At 36.4% G+C, this 26,846-nt stretch overlaps 1 protein-coding gene across 3 annotated transcripts in view; it reads left to right on the top strand.

Moving 5' to 3' along the window:
- Nucleotides 1-26,846, top strand: part of Mllt3 (MLLT3 super elongation complex subunit) — a 268,951-nt gene that overhangs the window by 229,847 nt on the left and 12,258 nt on the right. For 2 of the 3 annotated variants that reach the window (XM_048357755.1, XM_048357823.1), the window contains exons 6-8: nt 16,569-16,644; nt 18,696-18,825; nt 20,998-21,097. In XM_048357755.1, the coding sequence (XP_048213712.1) occupies nt 16,569-16,644; nt 18,696-18,825; nt 20,998-21,097 (306 nt within the window). Of the gene's footprint in view, nt 1-2,495; nt 2,641-16,568; nt 16,645-18,695; nt 18,826-20,997; nt 21,098-26,846 lie in introns of those variants that run through there. The other variant, XM_048357906.1, reaches the window with a different exon arrangement.

The following is a 26,846-nucleotide window of genomic DNA, read 5'->3' as shown; positions in this document are numbered from 1 at the left end:
GGGTTATATTAAATTTTAATGATAGGTACAGACTGAATATTAAAAAAGCTTTTAGATAAATACTCATATCTAAATTACATCATATTTGATGACTTCTATCTACACACACACACACACACACACACACACACACACACACACACACACACACCTCTTGAGGGCTGAAGGTATGACTTAGCAGTATTATGCCAGCCTAGCAAGCATGATGACCTGAGTTCAAACCTAATACCAAAAATTAAATAAATAATTAAATAAATCAAAACCTCCTACTGAAAATGGGGGATTTGAATGTATGTAATGGTTTTGTGTTATTTTTAAGGAAAAGGAGAAATCGAGTGACACTGATGATAGATGCTACATGAGCAGGTGTTATATGATAAAGTCTACTCAATCTTAATTTGTCAAAGTAAAGGAGTTTAAATTAAGTGTGAGGATTCATGCCACCTCAGAATTCTTTTGTTATATGTTTTATAAATTAGAAAACTCCTATATGACAAATATTTCTTCCATTAAGCAGTTGGCATTCATTTGTTTTTGTCTTTTTATTCCTGAGACAAGCTAATCTATGACAGAAGTGTGTAAATTTGTAAAATTGAAATGATTTGTCAAGAACAGAGTCATTGCAGTGCACTGTATCCTTGCACTGATATGTCAAAATGACATATACCCCTGCATAACTAATGTATATTAATAAAAAGAGCAGAACTGTGATATCAGTGCTTTAATATTTTGTACAAGAGAAGCTTCTTAGTCCAAATTAATGGGATTTCCCTAATGAGTTTCACTTCTTTTTCCTCTGAACTCTCAATAACTATCTCTTGCCTATAGATGGTTTATATTTAGATTAACTGTCTTTTGTTAAACTTCTCCTCTTTTTTTTTCTGTTTGCATAGCAGTCATTTCTGGAATCCATGTCATGTATGTCAGCATTGAACTGGGAATTTCTTCAGCTCCCAACTTCAGAAGTTTATGTTTATAAGAAAGCAAAATTTGGACTAATCTAAATGCTGTGTTTCTTGGAAAGTCTGGTTTTTGGTTTTTTGTTTTGTACTGGGATTTTGAATTTAGAGCCTGTGTTTACTAGCCATGTGCTATACCAATGGAGACTCCAGCCATTTTTGCATTAGTTGTTTTTTAAATAGAGTCTCATGTGTATGCCCAGGTTGGACTGTATTTTCAGTCTTTCTATTTAAGATTCTTACATTGGCATGGTGATGTATATGACCAACCAGGCCCAGTTTTGTGTTGGTTCAGGTGAAGTCTCTTTTTTGGTGTGTGTTTTTCTGTTTTCGTTTTTGCCCATGATGGCCTTACACTACAATCTTCCTGATTTCTGTCACCCAAGTAGCTATGATTTTTAAATATCCTAATTTCACAGTTATTAATATGAGTAGTAGCCACTATTTGTCATTTATTCCCTGTGCTGTTCAAACTGTGTTATCTACATGCTAACCATATGAAATGGTACCATAATGAATTTCCTTGCTGCACTTGAGAGATGATGTGACTGAGACATGGAGAGATTATATTACCTACCTAAGGTCATATAACTACAAAGTGGTTGAACTGGATTCCACCCAGGTCTTCTGTTTCTCGAACCTGTGTTTACAACCACTCTATCATTCTCTTCCCTTTACCTTCCTACTAACCTGGAGTTTATAAAATATTTGATACTTAGATTAAGTTGTAAAACTCATACAAAATAATACATAATTGTTTCAAAATCGCTTGCCATCTTTTATAAACTCTCCTCTGTCACTTTCAGCTTCTTACTAATACATCTTAGAACATATACATAAATACAGCATAGTATTGCAGGTATATTGTATCTTCTGTGTTCTCTTTTCCTTACTTACAGGAAAGTGTTACTTAAATTCTAGTTATGAATAGGAGCTTAAAGTTTATGTTAATGCCTCACTTTTTAATGCTATCAACCTGGATTTACACCAAAAAAAAAAAAAAGAAGAAGAGGAGGAGAAGAAGTAGGGAGGAGGAAGAGGAGGAGGAGGAGGATCCTTCTTAGTAGCTTTGCCCTGTTTACAGAATAGAAGTGTGTGCTATGACTGATAGGAGGGGCAGGTCCTCCAGTTAAGGTGGTCATTAGATAAAGAGATCTTGGAACCTTTATATAGTAATGTCTTAACTGTACTTTATGAAACTCTTTGGACTAGTGCAGGAAAGTTATTGAAGATCTTGATATCAGACTTCTATTAGAAATATATTCTGGAATAACAAAGAAATGTTGTTCAAGATCTGGGTAAACTAGCTGAGTTACGTGTTTGACATTTGATCTCCCTAGCAGAATGTCCTTACTGCACATGTAGTACTATCAGATGAAAGAGGCTATTTCTGAAACAGTTCGGGGTGGATGTTTGCTTCTGATTAGTGTGTGTGAGGGCGTGGTGTGTGTGTGTGTGTGTGTGTGTGTGTGTGTGTGTTAAATGAGTAATTGCAAAGTCATGACCATGTGTTTGCTGTCATTTAAACTGCCAATCTAATCTAAATATGCATGTGAGTGCCCTAGTAGACTGCTTTCTTTTTGAGAGGCTCACTAAAACCACTCTGAATTCCTTGCTGATACATGTGAACTTTGGGCCACTTCTATATTTCTGAGGGCCACTGTGTTTGCTTTTGAAAGAGGTGAGATGATTTCTTTGTTTGCTATATTTCTGGTTTTTAAAGGCCAGCTGTTTAAAACTGTGAGCAGTCACTTCATAGGGAAGGTAGCATATAAGATGGTCTGTAAGGCACTTGGGGCATGGGTGCTCTGAGAGTGATAGAACAAGGAAAAAACATAGAGATTTTTATAGAAGAATTAATGGAAGAATTGAGGAAAAGCTTAGCAACTTTAGATAATGAATTTACATATCTCATTTTTAATCTGATTAAGAAAAATTAGAGATAAAGTTGAGAAATAGGAGGCATGATTTTGTAATACTTCATTATATAAATGTAGCCCTGATAGGCATTCTTCCTTCAAATTATTATCTTTCTCTTCTAACTTCAGAAGTTTTAAGAATTTACTCATAGATTTTATCTGTAGGTAAATTCTTAAAATACACATTAAAGAAATAGAAGTTTTTGTATTCGTGGATGTCTTATTAAATAATTTCTCTTATTTCCTTAGAGAAGCGAAGTATTAGAACTCCAAGAACTGTAACAATTTGACAAGAATCTTTTAACTCAGAACAACATAATTCTGTTCTTTCATGTTTTATAATTATATCTTATCATAGTTTGAAAAGGCATACATTCATAATGTATCCACTTACATGTGTTTAGGCATAAGAGCATACACTGCAAACTGAACCTAACAACCCTTGTCTTCTAACCACAAATTATAATTGATGAAAATCAATGATCACTTAATTGTATACTGAAATGTTTTGTTAATTTTTAAAAATTTCTAACTGTAAATTCTTACATGTGTTTAACTTTTATTTAATACTTGTAAACCTATTTAAGTGGAATTTTGGTTGGCTTTCTGGGTAATATATGTGAAATGTAATCTAAATACAAAATTTAAAGAACATAGCATTCATTTGGTTTTACTCAATTTTTACACATAGGCAATAATGTCTGCCATTTTTTTCCTAAAGAAATATGACGGTTATTTAGTTTTATATTTGAAATATCAGAAAGCATTCTCTGCTCATTCATCAGTGGAAATAAAATTTTCTAAAACTGTATTCAAGGAGGTTTTGTCCTGTAGGTCTTTGTAAATTAAGTGCAACCACACAATGTCCAAATAGTTGCTATGTAAAACAGGAAAATTAATTGTATGTAAATGCTAGTGTTGATAAACTAATTTTTTTAGACAGGGTAAAATATATTGTGTTTACTTAGATGTGATGATAGCTAAAACTTAAAATATCATTTTTGAATACATTTCCTTTTGAAATGTCTTTCAAAGAAGACAGAAGCTAATCCTAAGAAGTTCTTTTCAGTCCATAATGAATTATATTTTATATGATCATTAGTGGGGCTTTACTGTTCCTTCAGATCTCCCTTTCCCTCTTTTCCTCTCTTCTCTCTTCTTCCCTTTTCTTTCCTTGAGCTCTCTCCATAGTATTCGGTCCATACTTAGAAAAATTTAAAGTATGTTACTTATCAGGAAATTTATGAAAATTATAATGCCAGTATTTCTAGTTTTTCTTCACGTGGTTAATTTATAAGAAAACACCATTTTGTGGACTGATTTAACTTTCAGGTTTCTAGTAACCAGCTGGAAGACATGGTATGTTCTGTTCACATTTCACGCTGCTCATGAAGTAAACGCCAGCCAGTCTCTTGGTAATGTTTATTTAAGTGTAATTAAGTAGAAAAAAAGGTTTGTGTCTTCAACTTGTTTTGTAGCACTTGGTCTTTTATGTGTAATGGATAAAAAAGATAATAACTAGATTTAACTATGTAGGAAGAAATTTGTAAGGCATATTGTAAATAAAATATGTTGAAATTTCTCATACACATATTCAAAACCTCTGTATATATGCCTATTGTAAGGTTTGTAGAGGTAAATTTTTCCTGAATAATGAGTTTGCCAATAGGAAATACTCTTATTTTTTGAAGAATTAAAAGCAAATTTAGGCTTTTAAATCATTCTTGAGATATTGAAAATGAGTGTGTTTCTGAGGATTGATTCAGAGCATTTCCAAACCATCCACTAGGAACGCAGTAAATCATTGGTGCTACTGCTTTAATTGAACACTGTGGATCTTGGGCTCTCATTAAGTTGTCTGTAAGGAAAAGAAAATTGAGGACAGTGAGAAAGAGGCCAAGGAGAAGACCTTTAGCCGGTGCTGTCCTAAGCTGCCATTGTTAAAGGACAACCTTAGAGCTAATTTCAATCCCATAAAAAAAAAAAAACAAAAAACTAAATAGTGATTAGTAACCAGTGGATAAGAGCAGAAAGCCAAGAGAATAAAGACCATAAATACTGAAGTCTTTGGGATAGGAGCCTGTAAAACTGTCAAAAAAACATTGCTTAAGTGACAAAAAATAGCCTGAAGTGACAAGAAGTGTTAGCATCCTAGGCAATATTCCATATTCATTGTCAGAAAACATCATTTAGTTTTCTTTAGAAAAAGAGAGATTCTTCTTGAATTCAGTACCTGCCTTTCTTTTTTTGTTTTGCATTGTGTCTGTTTGTTTGAAATTTGTGGTTGACTTCATTTTCTGGTAGGAATCATGATACCTATATAAAGATAGCTGCATTTCCAAAAGTAGAATCATGAATACTGAAGCTTCTCTTTTGTTCCATCAAGATCTACTTACTTGCTAAGAATGTTAAGCCTGACTGAAGTGAGTGGGTGAGTGTGTATGTCTATGTGTATGTGTACTTTCAAAAGGCAGATGGTTAAGAATTAGATGCTGTATGTGCCTTTTATTTGTTTTTAAACCAAAAGTCCAAAGTTCATAATTCTTAAATATTTCTCCCTTAGGGAAAAACAATAGAAATTTAAAAAGAAGTCTGTAACTCTATGTTGTAAACTATTGTGTTCTTCTGGTACATTTGAGACTCAAATGATGAAAGTGTTACTAGTTAGTACTTTCTATTTGTTTTCAGCATTGGAGAAAATTCAAGATGCTGGATCCTAGGTTTTTATTCTAAACTGCTATTTTCCTGACCCTGACTATGATAGTGTGACATTTGGGTGACCATATTAGCCATGTTAATTCTGTTTTACTGTCTAACTCCCAAAACCCAAATGTGTGTTTTAGAGATGTGATTTCATTGTGCCTCTTCAAGTTAGAAAATTTTGTCAACTGAGGGTGCTTGCTTTTCAATGTCCAAGCTGTGAGAACTAGAGGTGTCATTCATTTGAAGGGAGCAGATGTTAAAGGCCCTTGCCCCTGCCTCCCTAATCCTAAACACCCTTGAAGAAGAGAAATGGTCTCTTCCCCAAATAGGCATCTTTCCGATGGTGAGAAAAGGCGGTAAAAGGCAGTAAATCTGCCTCCTCATTATGAAGTACAACAATAGATTGATTTATGAAGAAAAGCAACTGTTAACCAGATAGAAGATGTGTGCATGGAAATGCAGGTTCTTTCAGAGCCTGGTAAGCAGTTGCCTTGCTCCTCATCTTGACAGGAATCTAATATCACTAGTACAGAATATGTTATTCTGAACACTACATTTTGAAAGGGCTACACTGAAAACAAAAAAATGTATCTCCTAATGTTTTCACAGGACAAAAAACAGTCTCTTAAGTATGTCACTATTTTAGTATTTTAGCTAATTTTCATTATGGAGGACTTTTTTAAAAAGTCTTACTTTTATTAGCTTTTTGTGAAGACTTGCCATTTTAAATAGAGGCAAACGTAAGCATAGCATATTTAGATGTTTGTCTGTTTGTAAACAATTTTTCATCATACTCTATATTTTTTTCATAGACACTATAAACAGAGAGTCCCAGCTAGAGCCATATTGAAGATTATTTTTTAAGTTTCTGGGGAGATTGTATAAGGTATTTCGTGTTGTTTATGTCTTAAGGAAGTCTGTGTGTACTTTAAAATCTTTAAAAGCACAATTGTGACCTCTTAATGTGATATTCATTAAGCATTTGTATTTGGCTTTAAAAGACAGCTTTTCAGCACTTTCAGTTTTGAGTGTTAGTATAAAATGTAAGTCCTGATTGCTTCCAAGAAAATTGCAATGATGGTTATGAATATTTAGCAAATACCAATACAAAATTTGGAATCTATGTGTAACCACTGAGACTTGATCAGAATTAAAACTATTGATTAGCAGTAGGATTGGTACTGAAGCTCATCTCTAAATATGTGTCTAATGTGTATTTATATATACACATACATATATTTTGCAGTTATAGTAGAAGTCACTATAGTTACAAAGGACACACTGAGCTGAATCTTTAAAAGGAAAGGTAGGACTAAAATATCAATGCAGGTTCTATTATTGGTTTTTTATCCTTGTAGATGATATCTTGTACACATTTATATACATACATATGTGCATACCCACACTCAAGGATCTTTGAAAGAGTTCCCTAATCTAGATAGAAGGGCTCCAGTATGTTACCTGGGAAATCCACTGTTATTTAATTAGGAAAATGCAATAGTTGCAAAGAAACAATCCTTGCAACTATCAACAATTTTCTTGTGTGAATTTAGTTAGAAAATGGCATTTTTGACATGGTAATAATTAGTCCATTTAAAAATGAATGCTTTTTTCCTTTGGATGGATTTTGTAGAAGTCAAAGCACTATGAAAATAAGTAACATTTTAGACATAAAAGAAACTTTTAATGCCACTATCCTGATGGTAGTCCAAGCTTCACATTTAGTGGGGGGAATTCTATAAGACAGAGCAAAGATGAAAATGAATAGATCTGCTTAACACTTGCCTAGCCCCATAAAGATTCTACTGTTGTCAGTCAAATGCTTTATGAACATTTTAAGCTAAATTCTGTCTGTGTCTATGTGCATATGTGCGTGCACACACACAAGCACACATACACAAGTGTGCTGATCCTAGAACTTGAACTCAGGGCTTGAGCATTATCCCTACGCTTTTTTAGCTCAAGGCTAATAGTGCTCTACCACTTGAGCCACAGCTTCACTTTTAACTTTTTGGAAGTTAATTAGAGATAAGAGTCTCACAGACTTCCCTGCCTGGGATGGCTTCAACCCATGATTTGCAAATCTCCTGAGTAAGCTAGGATTACAGATGTGAGCCACTGGTGCCCAGCTGGCAGATCCATTTTTTAAAGGTGTAACTATATTAAGAAAGTGCAGGCAAATGCCTTTTCAGGATGAACTCTGCAGCTATATCTGTGTTTTGGGTAGTGCATTTCAATTCATTACCGCCTTAATTTTCTGATTTAGTTCAAATTAATTTACATAATATTTTTTTATTTATAAATTTATAATTATCCAAAATTGAGATCTGTGGACAAATATCACATATTTTTAAGTCTTTAATTCATTATCTCCCATATAAATATAGAGACTACAACAGTAATTAAAAATATTTCAGGTTTCTAGTGCTTTGCACAAGTGGGTTATTTCACACATAGAGTTCTGACAGCTATTGCTGTCAGATTTTACTGTGAACTAGTGAGCAGCTGTGCTGTGATGCCCACTGCTCAGCTCCAGTATGTCTGGAGCAAGTCTGTTATGGAATTTGTTTCTCTTTCCAGCACTCTTTTGTGAAGCACTAAAGTTGTAACTCCTCTCACTTGTAATTTTGGTTCTTCTGTACACCTTAGCTGAGGGAGAGACCGACAGACAGTCAGTGATAAGTCTCTTGCCTCACAGCCAAGTGGTTTATTTTATGGCCATTTGTGAAACTCTTACTTTTGTGCACGTAATCCTTGCTCACATATTTTTAGATGGTGTAAGTGGTCTCTTTTCAGAGGATTTTTTTTATGCCTAAAACTCTTGACTAGTAAGGATTCTCAAGCCAGTAAGATTTTAGAATACAACGGGCGCATATATCATCCTGCAACAACTGGATTTTTTTTTGATGGAGCACATGTTCTGGCTATAGTAGTCAGTAACAGCCTTCAAAGTAGTGCTGGTGAAGAGAGATGAAAGACTCAAGGCTTTTCTGCTTAAAAGAGAAGAAGCTCGAAGAAGATTATAGCCATCTCTAAGTGTGGACAAGGGTCTTATGGTGAGATTTATAAACCCTTGTTCTCCAAGGCCATTTCATTTCCTAATGAGATTTTGTGTTCTCAGACAGGGAGTGATAAGTCCAAAGGACAACAGCATTTAGTAGTGAAGATATTAGTAATAATGATGAAAGAAATACAATTTAAAAGCAGGGTCATGTCAACGTAAAGCCAGTTACCTTGTTATCTATGATAATGTTTGTCTGCAATATAAAAAACACACAACAGAAATAAAGACATCTCCTGTTTGGCTAACTGTTTAGTGAGAAAGTAATTTAGTCAGTGGCTCTATTACTAGAAGGTGGTAGATATAACAATACTTTTGATCATATAACAGCCCAAGACACTAAGTATTGTTATAATACCACATCAAGCACATTCAAGTTGTCATAACAACAAATAGAGAGTCTGCCAAAAAGAGATGTGGTAATAAACGTGAGTAGCATTTAAAGGGCTTTGTCTTCCTTTCCTCAGTTTCACCTTGTTTGGAAAGAAAATTTGGTTAACATATATTGTTACAAGTATTCAATTATTTATTAGATGTTATTAGATGATTTATTAGATGTTTATTAGATGTTATCTGGTAACAGATTTTGTGTTGTCGACTAAGGAAGCAAAGACAAATCACCTTTGACGGCAAACAGATGATTGCACTGTGTTGTCATGTATCTTCTTAATCAGGACAGGAAGGTATCAGGAGGATGTAGACAGTTCAGAGGAGAAACTACCCTGCTTCCCTTTATAAAACTTATTGAATTCATGAGTTTCCGATCTAGGATCTGTGGTATTATTGATTGGACAAATGTTAGAAGCGATCAATTCAGGCAGGAGAAGCCTCTGGGATGAAGTTTTTTGTTTTACGGTGGGTTTGCTTTGAGGGTAGATTACAAGATGTCCCTTGTGAACAGAGATTTGGTATGTCTTTCACAGTGACATGGAAAACTCTGCTTCCTGAGATTCATGTTATGAAAGGATGTTGTTTTATTCAGAGGGCTACTTTAAATTAATTGACCTTTTCCACAATTAGGGGGTATAAAAGAAAGAGCAGCATGTGAGAACTCTTCAGAAAACTTGGTTCTAATCCACATAAATATCACCTAATCTTATTTGTGCTGCAGTTTCCTCTACAACATGGCAATAAAAAAAATGTTGCCATTGTCAGCTTGAGTTCTCATCACACAATCTATGCCCTGGGTAGCTTCAACAGCAGGAATGTATTTCTTCCAGTTCTTACGGCTGAAAGTCCTGAATCAAAGAGCTTGATTCTAATGTGGCCTCCTTCTTGTGTTCTCGCATTATAAGTAATAGAGTAAAAGGAAATTTTTCTGATATTTCTTTTTATATGGGCTCTACTTCCATCGTGGAAACCTACATTCCTGACTTCACTTAAACCTAATTACTTTGCAAATATCTTCTGTCCAAAATCTATTAAATTAGGAGCTATGTCTTCAACAGATGAATTTTAAGGGAGGGAGACACAATTTATTCTATAACCTACCTTTCTTATATAAAGCAAATGAAATAGGAACAACATAGTGTAAAGAATATAAAAGGTACATTAAGTGGTTAAAGTTACCAATGTCAGCCAAACCTTATTTCCATATACCTAATAAGGTTTTTTTTGTTTGTTTGTTTTGTTTTTTGGCCAGTCCCGGGGCTTGAACTCAGGGCCTGAGCACTGTCCCTGGCTTCTTTTTGCTCAAGGCTAGCACTCTGCCACTTGAGCCACAGCGCCACTTTGGCCATTTTCTGTATATGTGGTGCTGGGGAATTGAACCCAGGGCCTCATGTATAGGAGGCAAGCACTCTTGTCACTAGGCCATATCCCTAGCCCCTCTAATAAGGTTTTTGATCCTTATTTGATGTAGTTATTAATGTAAACCCAGATGAATAGAAACATTCCATTTCTAACAGTTTTACAATTGTCTCTTCCATTAATCTTGTTAACTTAACCTAAGTTTTTCTTAATAATTTTCAATACTTATTTCTTAGCTTACCTTTGGCCTTATCTTTTATTAGCATACCTATCTCATAATACCATGCAGTCATGAAAATTACAAGTTTTACTTATATGATCAAGAACATTTCCCATAGTTATTTAGCATGGATATAATGTTGTTCTTTAAAATGAAACATATACTTCAAAATTAAGTGATTTTCAGTTTCTTATACAGCAACTAAACACAGTACTCCTTTAAGTGATATTTTTTATCAAGTTATAACATCAAGTCTTTCTTAATGAGAGGACTTCACTGATAAGAATACTGTACTTGAGTCAATCTCGATGAAAAATGAACAGAGAAGTGAAGTGTGGTATAGTCACCCATATTTTTTTCCTTTGGTTAGGATTAGCATCTTTCTGGATATTTGTACAAGAAAGAAATTATCTTTATTGCAGGCCACAGGTGTTCGTTTTCTATATGGGGTAAAAATGTTCTATAAAAACATAGGAATGTATCTGAAGTAATTTTGGTTTAACTAGTTTTACTTTTTTCTTTACCTTTTTACAAAGAAAGGGGACTTCCACTTCCTTCCCCCTTCCTTTTCTGTATTTTGATTGTTTTGAGATCAAGATGAAATTCTTTTCATTAAGTTTAGTTGCCCATCAGAAAAGACTTCTGCTTGTCTATGCCTAGTACAAGGAACAGGGCTAGATTTTTGCATGCCCTCTCTTGGGATCTACTTTGACAGGTGTGTCTCTTGAAACAGTTGAATTATAGGAGTTATAAATGTATTTTTTCTTTTCCTGGATAAAAAATACTGTAGAAAATCCATTACAAAATGATTTTGCATAGCCACTGCATGTTGAAGATTGCATTGCAAATCTTGGTAGTCCAATTATTTTAGTAGTACAGTTACATCTTATTTGGGGCAGTAGAGAAATTTATGACCTCCTTTTTTGGTATGTGGACCTGTTATAGAGCTTGAACTTAGGGCCTCAGTGTTATCCTTGAGCTCTTGTGCTCAAAGTTACCATTCTACCACTTGAGCTACAACTTCACTTCCAGCTTTTTGGTGATAATTGGAAATCAGAGTCTCACAGACTTTCCTGCCTGGGCTGACTTAGAACTGCCATCCTCAGATCTCAGTCTCCTGAGTAGCTAGGAATACAAGAATGAACTTACTGAGCCAGGCAAAGCTTTCAAATAATGGTAACAATCAAATGTTGATTAAGATTGATTAGTTGCTATCATAACAGCAGTGGTTTAGGTGTTTTCTCACTTTTTAATACTAATTTAGTGAGTTTTGGTGCCCTCACTCTATGAGGAAACTAATCCTTATTTATGCTATCTTCCTAAATCATGGCTAGCAAGCTGTCACTGTACATAGAAAGCAATCTAAAGAAATTTCATGATGCCGAGGTCATCAGCAAAAGAAATGATAATAATAATAATAATCAGAATCTTATTGGACTTCTTTATTCTTTTTCCCCCTTTTCCAAGTTTTCTCCCCACATTTTTATTAGTATCATTTAGTTGTACAAGGGGATTTCCTTATAACATTTCCGTATATGCATACAATGTACTGTGATCAGACTTTTAAATTCTGATTTATCATTCATAGATTCACGTGCATTATTTCTTGAGATATTGAAGTTTGAACTTGGGACCTTATACTTCCTAGGAAAGTCTTCTATTGCTTGAGCTATGCCTCCATCCCTTTTTGATTTGGTTACTTTTTAGATAGTATTTCACACATTTTTCCCCAGAGCCAGCCTTCAGTCTTCGGCTTAGTCTTATTACCAGTACTGCCTACATGGATGGGAATATAGCTGTGCATCACCACACCCGGTTTATGAGTTGAGATGAGTCTCACTTTTTCTTCTGGACTGATGTTGAACCATGATCTTTCCAATCAATACTTTTCAAGTTACTGAAGTTACAGATGCGCACCACCATACCTGGTCTCATAGACATGCAAATTTTTAAATTTTTCTAGAGTGTAAAGTCAGAGAAGGAAGATACTATCAGAGAAGGAAGATACTTGTTAATCCTGAGGGTCTAATAAAGATCTGTTTGTGGAGGGTTTTTTTTTAAGAACATTTAACCTATAGTCTTTATGGTCATTCTTGCTTTGTGTTTTTGGAGGGAAAGTACACTTTTCTTAAGATGAAAAAATCTCCATGTTTCACTTGAAGTCATCCACAGTTGTTAAGATCAGATGAAGTAGAAGATAATATTAGATAAAATAGAAGACAATATTAGCCTTCTCTGGTGGCAGAGGGGCATTTGAAGAATTGAACTCAGTTCTTCCCTAGTTCAAATGAGTTTACTGTCCATCCACCACAATGTGGAGGAATGTGGTTCATAATTGTTTATACTAGTGCTTTCCTGAAAATCACTTTGAAGACTTTAGAGAAAGGCTGCTTTGGGATAGATTCACACATATCTATTTTTTCTTTAGCGTATACTCATATTTTTATAAATTCTTTCCAAAAGCATGTTGTTGTTTTAACATTAAAAAAATTAAAAAGTAGCTGATCACCAGTGGCTCACGCCTGTAGTCATAGCTACTCCGGAAGCTGAGATCTGAGGATCACAGTTTGAAGACAGCTCAGGCAGAAAAGTCCCTGTAAGACTACTACCTTCATTTAGCCACTCAAAAACTGGAAGTGGAGCTGTGGCTTCAAAGTGGTAGAGCACTAGCCTTGAGAAAAATCACTTAAGGCAGTGTCGAGGCCCTGAGTTCAAGCCTTAACACCAACAAAGGAAAAAAAATCATATTACTGGGTGCTAGTCGCTCATACTTGTAATCCTAGCTACTCAGGAAGCTGAGATTTGGGGATCAAAGTTCATAGCCAGCCCGCACAGGAAAGTTCATGAGACTCTTATCTCCAATTAACCACCAAAAAAGCCAGAAGTGGAGCTGTGGCTCAAATGATATAGCACCAGCCATGAACAAAAAGTAGCCCAAGGGCTGGGAATATGGCCTAGTGGCAAGAGAGCTTGCCTCGTATACATGAAGCCCTGAGTTTGATTCCCCAGCACCACATATATAGAAAAGAGCCAGAAGTGGCGCTGTGGCTCAAGTGGCAGAGTGCTAGCCTTGAGCAAAAGGAAGCCAGGGACAGAGCTCAGGCCCTGAGTCCAAGGCCCAGGACTGGCAAAAATAAATAAATAAATAAATAAATAAATAAATAAATAGCCCAAGTGTCTAGGCCCTGAGTTCAAGCTCCAGGAAGAGTACCAAAAAAAAAAAAAAAAAAAAGTATGAATTAGTGGTCTCAACTTGGAATTTTAATCATTGTTTGTTGAGCTTTTTTATCAGCATGCTTGGATCTCAACTTCAGGCCTACTAAATCAGAACTTTCTCTTGTATAGACAGTTTTCATGTAAAGACAACTGATGTTTGCCAAGTAGCCATGGTTAATCACTCTCTGGATCAATCAGTGATCCTCAGAAATGTGATGGGTCCTATGGAGTCCAGGCTCTTACCCTGCCCCACCCACAACCTGCAACAGACATCCTGCAGGCATCATAAACTTGAATAAGTTTTATTTTCTTTACCATTTGTCCATTTTCTGATAATTAGCAACTGTGGGATTATTTAACTTTGTTTACGGGTAAGAAGCTAAAAAAAACAAAAACAAAAAAAACCTGCCTCTGGCTTTGGTACTGGTATCAGCCTGATGCTTGAGAGGTCAAGTTCAATGGCAGTAGGTGGAGAGGCAGCCACTGTCCTCCCTTGTTAGCCTAGTTTATATCACCTTTAGTCAAGAATTCTGGCCAAGTAGCTTCTTTAGGTCCAGCACAACGTGTGCTTCTAGTCAGGCAGCATGTGGAATTAGTAGAGCTCTTTACTCACTGTAAGGAAACCTCTTTTTTTTTTTTTTTTTGGCTCCCAAATGGTTTCCAGAGCAATCAAAATAATACCATTTGCAGGCAGACACTTTTCATGGCTGAAAAGAGCAGCTTGGAGAGGAAAAGGAGTGCTCTCTGGGCCCTGGGAGAACTGTTTTACAGCTGGGCACCGCACATAAATGCCAACGGAATGCCCTTTCAGTTGTGTAACTCACCACTGGGGCTCCACCATGGAAGAGGCACTCAACAAAAATGAAGAGTACCTCACACAGGCATTTGTACTTGTAAACCAACTCCTCTTTGTGAGCTGCAAGCTGCAATGTGTAGGACATTGTATTACAGTTTTCAAGTAAATCCTGCAGTGGTGAAGGGTTGGTGGGCCGCCTGCTTCTCATTAGAGATCCTGTCTGGCTCCTTTCCTAGAGAATGAGTGGTAGATTGCTGACACCTGTTTTCCCATCCAGCCTGAGGATGTGAAGTGTGCATTAGGAATGCTTGAAAGTGCTTCCTTGTGTCCGAGCCATGGAGCTTGGCACTGCTTAGAGAGAGGGAGTCCATTGCTGGGAAGGGAGAAGCGAAAATCAGCGGTGAATAACTGCAGTTATAAACTGAGACTCATATCTCATTTAGTAGCTCCTGATTGTGCTTGTTGTTCACGCTCCAGCTTCATTACTCAGTGAACAAAGCAAAAGAACATGGGTCTTCTACCTGGGAAGCCCTCACATATTTCTCAAATAACAGGAGTACATAGTTGAGACAATGCACACATTTGAAAATGGGGGCTCCGAAATTGTCCACTCTTATACCTAAAGATACTGCTATTATTAAGTTATTTAAAAGTAGATATGTATAAAACACATATGTAGGGGGTTGCATTATCTATGTCTGCACACTTCTGTTCATTCAGCTTCTAAGAAATCTTTCATAAAAACTATGGCACTGCAAGAGCCAGTGGTTAATACCTATAATCCTAGCTACTCAGGAGACTGAAAAGTCCATGAGACTCTTTCATCTCCAATTAACCACCAATAAACCAGAAGTAGACTGCGGCTCAAGTGGTATAGCACTAGCCTGTGTTAAAAAGCTAAGGGACAGCACCCAGGACCTAAGTTCAAGCTCTTGGACCCACACAAACAAAAACACTATGGTATACAACAGAGGCTCCAGTGTTCTGCCTATAGTCACAGATTCAGAATGCCTTCTGCCTACAGGTATGTAAAGGTTAACAAGAAAACACTTTTTGAAGTGCTAGCTGTTTATAGTTGATCTAGAGAGAATATACATCAAAGTACAATCCTATGCATATTTAATAAGGAAAGAGGTAATGTCCCTGCTGTGTTTTCAGGAAGTTTGCAAGGAGAGATGTTTGGATGGGATGGAGAATGGGTGTAGAATTTGTCGTAGACATTAAAGGATGAGGATGCTATTTTCCTGCCATTTATAGACTGCAGAATTAAAGGCTATTTAAATACTCTTTAATATAATCAAATTATAGCAAATAAATGTATGGAAATGTCATAATGAAACCTCTGAAATTGTACAGTTCAATTTATGACAGTAAAAAACAGCAGCCAAAGAAATAGGGGCAACATTTCTTCTGACTGTGATACTTGACTGGGTCTGGTGAACATTGGCCTCCATTTGTGAACTGTGGGTGAATAGGGTTATGTCTGGGTCATGGCCTTGGACCAGAGTGAAATTAACTGGCTCATAATGTGATTGAACTAATGACCTTGGCCTCATTACTACTGTGTTTTAACCAGTGGAATCAATCAGATATTGCAGAAAGAGTAATCAAGGTATCCCTGAGAAAGATGAGCATAGCAATAAATAGGAGTGAAACTGAAGCCAGGTACTTCATTCATCCAACACCATCTGGGCATTTTTGTCTTTACATCTTGTGCGTTTTCATACTTATTGGTACACCTAATAAAAATAAAGTGGTTAAAACAAAAAAGACATCATGACTCTCCTGTGTTGATATTCTGACACAATGAAATGTATAGTCAGTTTTCTTGCATAGCATTAGACTTTTTTTCCATAAGCAGCTTTGAAGAATAATATTGTTTTCAATTTTCCATGCGTAATGCCCCATAAATTTACTGATGATGCCTTTTTCTTCTTCTCTAAAGTCGGAACAACCCAGTCCTGCCAGTTCCAGCTCCAGTTCCAGCTCCAGCTTCACCCCGTCCCAGACCAGGCAACAAGGTATCAACAGCTCCAAGGCAAACCATGAGACATTTTTCTCATAAAGCATCTTAATGAGTTGATTTATGACCTATCTTCCACTGTTTTATTATTTGAATGGTAACTTGGCTTTTATGCAGTAGTATTTATTTCCCCTAGGAATGCGTGTGAACATTGTTCTGATATATGGGGCCAGACTCTAGAAATTTCCCCTCTTTCTAGTCTCGCCGTCACATTCCCATTTGACAAAAGGATTATAGGTACAGCCTATTCCAGGGAGTTCCCAAAGGAAATACAACAGCATACCCTGCACTTGAGAGGCTTTGACATAAAGAAATAGGTTTGGACTCTTCCTCTTTGGACACCCGTCATTTTATTTTATTTTTTTAATCTTAAGATTAATAGACTCTTTTAAAGAAAAATGTTAATTTACTGGATCTCAAATATATTTTCTGTATTCCCGATCAAGTGTTAACCACAACTTTGAATAAAGATAAGGAAACTGGAGACTGGTTATATGTATATTTAGTATATATTCCATATGTATATAAAATGTTTAAATGCAGGCTTAAAAGTTTTTTACATAAAAATATTAAAAAGGGATAATTTATTTTTTAGTATCCTGTTAAACATTACCTTTTTTAATGGACCACACTGAATTCCTAATGCCCTTATGTGTCTTGAAAAGGATTAACTTGTTGTGCATATTTGGATGAAGGCTACGCTTCCAGGAAAAGACAGTGATCGTTTTGACTATTCAAAACTCTTGTTCCATTGATTTCCAAAGACTTAAGCTCACTACAAAAGCAGAGAAATTTGAAAATGTGAGGTTGCAGGCAGTTGATACTTATCTTAGAACTGAGTGATAGTTGAGGTATTCCCAACATAGAGTAGACTTTAAAGGTTAGCTAAACCAGAATGAAAGTGCTTCTCTCACTTTCTTGACTGCCTTTATGATTCTTCTGGTAAAACTTTAAATACCTATCTTGTTTTCACCATATCTTGAATAGTAAAATAAAAGAAGTTACACTAATGAAAGTGGATATGCATGTGTGTTTGATAGTTTTCTTCTGTCCTAGAAAAACAAGAGTTATAATTCAATTTTTTTCTTCCATCCAATACTGGATTTGGTCTTGAATTTTCTGGGCATTTGATTTATTACATGGTCTTATTTGTGTTAATTCATTCTGGTATTCTGCCAGGAATTTCTTAAAAAGTAAAATGAAAATTGGATGCATAAAATTGTTGCAACAAGACCTTCTATCCAAGATCAATAAGAAGATCAGAGATCGGACATTACACCATGGAATTGAAATACTTTATAATCTGAACTTGACTGAAATACTTGCTTGACCTGAAATTGACCTTGAAATAAAAGAAACAGCTAAACCTTAATAGATCAAAAACTACCACACAAAGCCTGCATTGCCAAGAACAAGTTACAGCCACAATGATTTATTAATCTCAACTTTTCAATACATGGTTAACTTAACAAAACAGCCAATTTACGAATACATCTTTCTGTTTCTTTTTAGGTGTAATTTTTCTTAGGGAAGAAATGTACACGGAAAAAAATTCTCAGAAAATAGAGATTCTTTAATAAACATTTGGTTCATTAAAACAAAATAGTGACTGGGCCGGTAATTCTAGCTGCTCAGGAAGGTGAGATCTGAGGATCATGGTAGGAAACCAGCCCTGGCAGCAAAGTCTGTAAGATCTTTACCTCAAATTAATAGCCAAAATTTCCAAAATGAAGCTGTGATTCAAGTGGTAGAGCACTAGCCTTGAGCAAAATAGCTAAGGGACTGTGTGTAGGCCCTGAATTCAATTCCCAATACTGGCACAAGAAAACAACAACAATAGTAGTGTTTTGATTATTATGAAAACCTTAGTGTTTAGATAGAGGCTGCATTCTAGAGACTGTACCAAGTTGTGTTGCAAAAATGTGTAACTAGGATAAGGGTTATTCTCAAGTAGTATCCAGTGAAGGTAAGCATTCTCCTGTGTCTAATCTGAGTAAGTATGCTTGAAGTAGTATGTTTGATTTCCTGTGGTTCACTGTCATTACACAGGTCCTTTAAGGTCTATAATGAAAGATCTGCACTCCGATGACAATGAGGAAGAATCAGATGAGGCAGAGGATAATGACAATGACTCTGAAATGGAAAGACCTGTAAATAGAGGGGGAAGTCGGAGTCGCAGGTAAATGTCTTGGAGAGAGGTTCTGACATCTTGATATAATCACAAAGGTGCATCAGAAGAAAAAGCATTAAATGGTTTTATTCAAGTGAAATTGGGGTGTCTTGGCAAGCTTACACTCACGTTTATAGGAAACTATATTTCCCTTTTCCAGAAAGAGGAAGGTTTCTCCCCTCCTCTAAAACCTTTATAGAAAAAGCCAGATTAGAAGTCCTTGTTATTTACAATATGTGCCATGTGACATTCATTTGGACAGTTTGTGTAGACCTGGTGCTGGAGGTCATCTCAGAATGTGAAGAAACATGTTTGCTGTTTGTAGTTAGAAATACATAATTGGCTCCCGTGAATTATCTGTGCGACCTAATTAAACTAGGATCACCTGTGTGTGTTTTCTAGCAAATAAGTTCTTTTTAAGTGTGCTGACAATTAGGTTCCTTAAGTAGCTTTAATGCTGTGAGGCATAATTTCACATTATAAGATGGTAATTCATGTCACTTATAATTAATAGTCAACTTGAAATTGCCTTGAGGATTTCATTTCTTTATCATGAGCAAAACAAATAGGCGTGCTTAATTTAATGTGTTTTAAGTAGAAAAATGAGAATCTACTTGAACTTAAAATCCAATTACATTTATAACATATTACAATAAATCTTCCCCATTATCCATTACCGTGTAGATGGCCCTAGAATACTTACAATAATGCACTTTTAACCCAATTTGGACATACTCTTTGCTTTCTTAATTGTTAACTCCTTAGTGTTATCTGAGAAAGTCCTCCATAAAGTCTAAGTTCTTTCAGATCCCTCAGTGACCCTAAATTATGGCTGTATTCCTTTTACAGAACTAGAGCCCTGGCCTAGATCTGACAAACAACAACTGGTAGGGCAAAAGGTTCTAAAAAGGAACTGCAACATAGAGTTAAGGACTTTCTTAAATCAACTAAAAGCTTGATCACTGGCTGCTCTCCAATTTAGCTGATGAAACACACACACACACACACACACACACACACACACACACACACACACTTCAAGTTATTGTTTAGAAGACTTTAGATATTCTATGATTAGCTGTTGTCTTCCCTCTTCTCCACCATTGTGAGTCCGTTAGTGTGGGTCAGGTCATACACTGTTCATCTTGAGTCTAGTGTGGACCTATTGTTGGGGACACTTCATTTTCCTGCCTGGCATATGCTGTGAGCACAGAAGCACCATGTAGTATTTGATCTTCAACACATTTGTGAAGCCTCAACTGTTTAATCAGTTTAAATACTCAACCTTCCACTTCAGTTAAGAAGCATTTGAAAGCAGCGCTTCAACTGAACACTTCATTAATGTAATTTAGTTAAGAAAAACAAGTTCCATCCATTTTTTTCTGCTAAAGGGATGTCACAGTGTATCCTTTTTGTTTCCTATCTTGTATCTTATCTATCTGAATATGTAAAAGAGCTAGCATATGATTGCCTATTCACAGTGAAAGAAAACCCAGCCTGGGATTTTTAAAGCATTTTCTTTCTCTGAGAAGAATATTATATTAGGCTACTGTATAACCAGCAAGAAGGAGCAAACAGGAAGGGGGAGGTATACACCCAGTAGACTGGAAAAAAGCACCATTTCCTCTCTGGTTAGATGAAAATTCAACTGCATTCTGCAGAGGAAAAAAAAAAGTAGAGGAGGAGGTAGTATTTTTATTATCTTTAGTTGTTGAAATGCATTTTATTTTTTTAAACACAATTATCCTGAACATACCGAGTATGTTTTTTTTTTGTTTGTTTGTTTTGCACTGCTGGAAAATATTCCCAATGAAGTTACAGTGTATCAGTGTTCAGAACTAGAGATGACTTTGACTCATGACACAGTAGTAATGATTCTGGAATGTTGGGCTTAATACATCTTGGGTTTGAATCCTGATGCCTCTGTTTTCTGTGAGTCTAGGTTAGTGACTAGGTCTCAGTATGTTGCTTGCCAGCAGGAAATCACTAAAAGAGAAACAGCAGGTATAGCACTGACCATAGACCCAGATATAAAGTAAGCACCAATATCAGTGATTGTGAGTTACAGCCAACTTTTCGATGACTATTGTTTGGATTGCTTGTTTTTGTGGGGGACATCCATGGATATTTCAAGTCTCTTATTTGTAGTGATGCATATGGTTTTTCTCTATTTCTCTGCAGAGTTAGCTTGAGTGATGGCAGTGATAGTGAGAGCAGTTCTGCCTCTTCGCCCCTCCATCATGAACCTCCACCACCATTATTAAAAACTAACAACAACCAGGTAAATTATGTAGTTTGTACTTCTCAAGACTCTGCAGAACTTGGTGTAATCCATTGTCCCACAGCACACAAACTTCATGCCTCACAATTTCAAACAGTCCCTCTTGATGCAAATTAAACGACATTCTATAACCTGAGGAATAAACACATAGGGTAGAAGAACTTTTGCTGTCCAGAAAAATAAGTATGGATGGTGAATTAAGTAAGTGCAGAAAGGGATTGTGATAGAAATGCTGACCACTCACTCCTGATTTCTGTATATTCTATCCCCCAGAAGGAAATGAGGAACTTAATTAAAAACTATGACCTATGAGTTAGTTTAAAAGCTGGCTCTTCCCCAGGCACCGGCGGCTCATGCCTGTAATCCTAGCTACTCAGAAGGCTGAGATTCTGAGGATCGCAGTTCAAAGCCAGCCCAGGCAGTCAATGACACTCTTATCTCCAGTTAACCACCAGAAAACTGGAAGTGGCACCTTGAGTGAAGAAGCTCCAGGGACAGCACCTAGGCCCAGAGTTCAATCCCCACAACCCACTAAAAAACATTTTGGGGGGTATTTTTGGTGTCATTTTACTGGTGTCATTTTGCTAATAGAAAACTAATTTATTCTGTATCTATTGCTTCATCTATAAATGACATTAACATTTACCTTGAAAGTTATTGGGAAGATAGCAATATGTGTAGATACTATGAGATAGTACAAGGCACCTCCTTATATATGCTTATTATTATAGATACTCAACATCAGTTTTCTCATCCAAGAAAAAAGGATCAGCAGTAGGATTGTAAGGAGTAGTTAATAAAACAGAAAATAATGGCCTCTCTCATTGTCATATGTTGAGTTAAGGAAAGCTTAGTAATTCGATAGCTCAGAATATAGTTATTTGCAAAAAGTCTAAATAGTACTTTGAAAGCTGTGATGAAGAGCTTTTGTTAAACAAATGGATAAGATTAGGATTATTTCCATTACTTACTAAAATAAATGGTTTTCAAGTATCATGAATGTTATAAAAGCCTCATTGTGTGTTAAATTGATACTCATTATTGCAAGTTGTACTTATCTTTCTGTTTAATCAGATTTCTTGTGACCTCTACCATAATTGTTTAATTCAAATTACCATATGACTGTTTACTTGAAAAAAATTTTAAAAAACATTGTTTTTATAAAATTAGTCTGTTTCCTAAGTGTTCTGTGATTTAAAATATCTTGTCCTTAAATTTGTGATATTTGTTTTAGTTGGAAAAAGCTATTTTACAAGCTTAAAATGTCTTTTTCACGTTTTGTATAAAGCATAAGCAGAGATCTTGCTCTCTTTTTTGTTGTTGTTTGTTTTGTGGTCAGTCATGGGCTTGAACTCTGGGCCTGGGTGTTCTCACTGAACTCTTCAGCTAAAGGCTAATGCCCTACCACTTGAGCCACAGCACTACTTTCAGTTTTCTGGTGGTTAATTGGAGATAAGAGTCTCGTGGCCTTTACTGCCTGGGCTGGCTTTGAACCCTGATCCTTAGATCTCAGCCACCTGAGTAGGATTACCAGCATGAGCCACCGGTGCCCAGCCAAGCAGAGATCTTAAAATCATAAATTCTTTACTTATAAAGTTTGCTTGCAACTTAAATCCTCTATAGTTAAGTAGGAAAGGTACCAGTGCTCTTAATCGCACCAACTACAGTTTTTTTGTTTTTTTTTTTTGGCCAGTCCTGGGCCTTGGACTCAGGGCCTGAGCACTGTCCCTGGCTTCTTCCCGCTCAAGGCTAGCACTCTGCCACTTGAGCCACAGCGCCGCTTCTGGCCGTTTTCTGTATATGTGGTGCTGGGGAATCGAACCTAGGGCCTCGTGTATCCGAGGCAGGCACTCTTGCCACTAGGCTATATCCCCAGCCCCCAACTACAGTTTTGCTGCAGCTTCTTTGTGTCCTACATAGGAGTGCAAACCAAACTGAACCTCATCATTCCCAGCTCTGCTATCCTACTTCTCCCCATCTCAGTGGTCAGCCATGGCCTTCGCCTGACCAGCTCTTCCACTGGCATAACTGCCTCCTATCACAAGTCAAGCATTTCAGGGGAAAGTAGAAAGAGGAAGGACATAGTATGCTGGCCAGTCAGTTGATATCACTGAGCTGGCTAACTAGATAACTTAGGATTTTTTTTAATGAACTTGTGTGGAACCTGGGAAAAGATTTTTATAGAATTTTGGCTTATATTTTGTATCTGTTCAAGTCTCTTTAGACCTGATTTTTGCTTTTCGTGGATGGTGGATCAGAATTAGGATTCCTGCAGCAACAGTGCAGGAGTTAAGGGCATAGTGTGTACTTTTGTGACCTCACCTATATGTATATTCCTGCAGCATTTGTCCCAGCTACCATGGAGACAGAATTTGAGGAGGAGATATGCCTCCAACAAACTCCCCTCTTGTCCTTCAAGTATTTGAAGGTAGTCTTGAAATAACTATGGTTTAGAATTTTTGTCATTCCTTTTTAACTACCTAACAAAACTAAACTAAAGATCCAGATTATCAATTTGGACAGGGTAAAAAATTGTCTAGCCAGGCACTGTGGTTCATGCCTGTAATCCTACCTACTCAGAAACCTGAGACCTGATGATTACAGGTTTGAAATCAGCCAGGCAAAGTCTGTAAGACTCCACCTCCAGTTAACAGCAAAAATGCCAGAGTGGAAACATAGTACAAATGGTAGGGTACCAGCTAAGAGCAAAAATCCCAGTCAGACCACAAAGACCTAAATTTAAGTCAAGGTATCTCTATGGGAGGGAGGGAGGAAGGGAAGAAGGAAATAATTACCTTATTTGATTAAATAGCATACCAATGATTTTGGCATGCTTATTCAACAAATGTATAAGTACTACATACACATCATATATCAATCTACCAGTAGAACTTGGTTATATGTCACTTCTTTGATGCACCTGTAGACATAATGATAAAATCCATATGTACTCACAGTGTTGGATCAGGTATCAGTCAGTATTTAGGAACATTAAAATATAATAATAATGCATGCATATTCTCCATGCTATGGAGTACAAGATTTTCTTAATGACCTCAAAGTCAGTTACAATTAACTCTGGAATACATTTTTAGTTTTATATTTGAGTAGAAGCAGGAGAAGTACTTGGGGTGATTCAGAACATGTCTGAAATTTCACACCAAATAAAGTGGATAGCAACATACTGAGATGGCCTAATTATGAAATGGGAAGACCGAGTTTCTTTCTCCCATGCCTTTGGCCTATTGTGTTAGTTCACATTCCATCCTGACCGGATACCCCAGGAAAATTTTAAAGGAGGAAATGGTTTCTGCTGTGCCTGTTGTCACCTGACTCTCTTCTTTCTGCACCAGAGGTGGGAAAAACATCATGGTGAGGATCATGTCCTAGAATGAAGTGGCTCACCCCAAGTGAATGTGATACAAAAACAAAGGGAAGGGACTGGAACAAGATATAGCTCGCAAAGAATCTGCTCCCTTAAACTAGGTTGCACCAGTTAACTTCCCATCACCTCTCAACTTCCCAGCAATACAGACTTGAGTATATGAACTCTTGGGGAACAGTCCACATACAAACCATAACAAGTATTCTCTGTCTACAAAATGATCTTTCAAGATTTATTTAAACATTGGGCACATTTGAATCGGCTGATGCCTTCTCATAAATCTTCCATGGACTAAGGAAAAGATAAGGTATTAATTGAGTTGAATATTTTCTAAATACTGGAAAAATGAACAGAGAGCCACATATCCACAAAGCAAGTAATTAGCCTGAGTATTGTTAGGAGCTACTAATGATCATTAACTTGAAAAATCTATCATGAAGTTCGTTTGTTGAATAATTGAGTTTCATTTCTCACAAAAGAATACAGAAAAATATAACCTTGAAATTGTGATTTTCAAGCTGTATCCTCTGATTAAAGACAAGTGCTACTAATCACAATTAGTCCATTTTCAGAGATTACCATATCTATCAGTGGTTTATCTCAGTCTGGGTGGCTCTGTTTCCCTCAATACAGCTTAATAGGGAATAATAAAGAGTATTGTACCAGTTTAACCAGAGATGGCTTTTTTTAACCCTAAATCTCATTGTTGTGAATTTGAAACAAAATGACCAGGTCTTTCTTAGCCAAGAGTATGGCATGGAGGGAAGGAGTGGATTTGAAGGAAGGAAGTGATCCATTGGACTCAAGTTAATATTCAGAATATCATAAATCACCTATCAGCCTGCCAGGCATGTTGAATGAAATTCAAAAGAGTCTATCCAGTTAAACTGGTTTGAAATAAGCCTGTGGAAGACAAGGTGTTATACTTTTATATTCTGGAGTCGTTTCCCTAAAGATAAGAAGTGATCATAAATAAAACAATTGTCTTCAACATGGCTCAGCTCTCTCAGAATGAGGTTTTGACAAAGCTGTTTATTTTGGAGCAGGGAGAGATCAAAGAAGGAAGATTAACTGAGCCCAGTCTGGGCAGCCACTCAGTAACTTGAGGCGGGTCACTGACACCCGGAGCTTTTGTTCCTGCCACCATAGCCTCAGAAGAAAGAAACTAGGATTTCAATGTGTTTTGGCCTTCTGGGCTGTAGCACTTACGGAATGTGTGGGGTGGGACTTAAGCGCCCAAACATTCTGCTGTGAAGAGAAGGTTACAGGACTCTCTAAACCTAGTTTGTAAAGTTCCCTTGCAAATATAGCAGACTCAGACACTCAGATAACCAGGGCACAATGAGTATGGGGGATGGGGCCATGGGAGGGGTGGGATGTGATGGGAACAAAATTCAGTTCTCTAATGCTCAAGGCAGACAGGCACTGTTTTTTACTCCTGCCTGAAATCTCAGCATATTGTCTCCACATCACCCAGCCTAGTGTCTGAGTTAGCCAGGAGTGCCATCTACTGACCTACTTATTCCTGTGTCTCTGAGCACTGATTTTCCCCTTGAGATGTCATTTCCCAAAACAATAGAGATGAGGGAAATAATGCATGTAGGACTGTTTGGTTTCCTTTACAGTGGAGCATATTAAGAATGATTGTCTTGCCTCTGCTATTCAATAATTTCCTTGTGTGGCCCAAAACATTGTATTTTAAGTTAGCTCAATCAAACTAGTAATCTAAACATTAAAGAAATGAGAGTGAATCTCTGGACAGACTAGTAGAATCATGTTTGTTTATCTGTCACACATTGTTCTCAATCAAAGAGAAATATTTCCATTTAGGAGTATTTCTAGAATGTCCTGGTTTTATCCTAATAGTTAAAATACTTAACAAGTAGAATAAAACTATAATACTGAATGACAATCTGGGCATTATCTTGTTCAAGCCTCTCATTTCATCTATTGAGATCAACAATGTTAAATGATAGGACTAGAGACCCAACCCTGTGCTCTCATCACTACAATTTCCAATTAAAAGGGGATGTATTCTTAAACTTTTCTGGGTGTTATGGAATGAGGTAGACTGAACAAAATTGGGGTTGAATTAAGGCAAGAAGTGGTAAATGGAAAAATAGAATTAATATGAGACTTCTTAAAGTAAGTTCTTTGTCATCTTCTCCTTAATATTAATCTCCTATTATAACAACTCAGCAAAGAAGTGATAAAGAAAAAAACAAAAGGCTTTACTCTTTATGTTTATGTACATTTGTAAACACTCATCATTATGAATTTAAGTGTTAATTAATGGTTCATAGTCATTTCACATGAGGACCATTTTAAAGTATTTCAAAATTCTTGATTTGGAGTAGCATGTTT

The sequence above is a fragment of the Perognathus longimembris genome, chromosome 1 (assembly GCF_023159225.1).
Source record: "Perognathus longimembris pacificus isolate PPM17 chromosome 1, ASM2315922v1, whole genome shotgun sequence".
In the NCBI taxonomy this organism is placed as follows: Eukaryota; Metazoa; Chordata; class Mammalia; order Rodentia; family Heteromyidae; genus Perognathus; species Perognathus longimembris.
The sequence above is the reverse complement of the archived record's forward strand: the minus strand, read 5'-3'. Positions and strand labels throughout refer to the sequence as shown.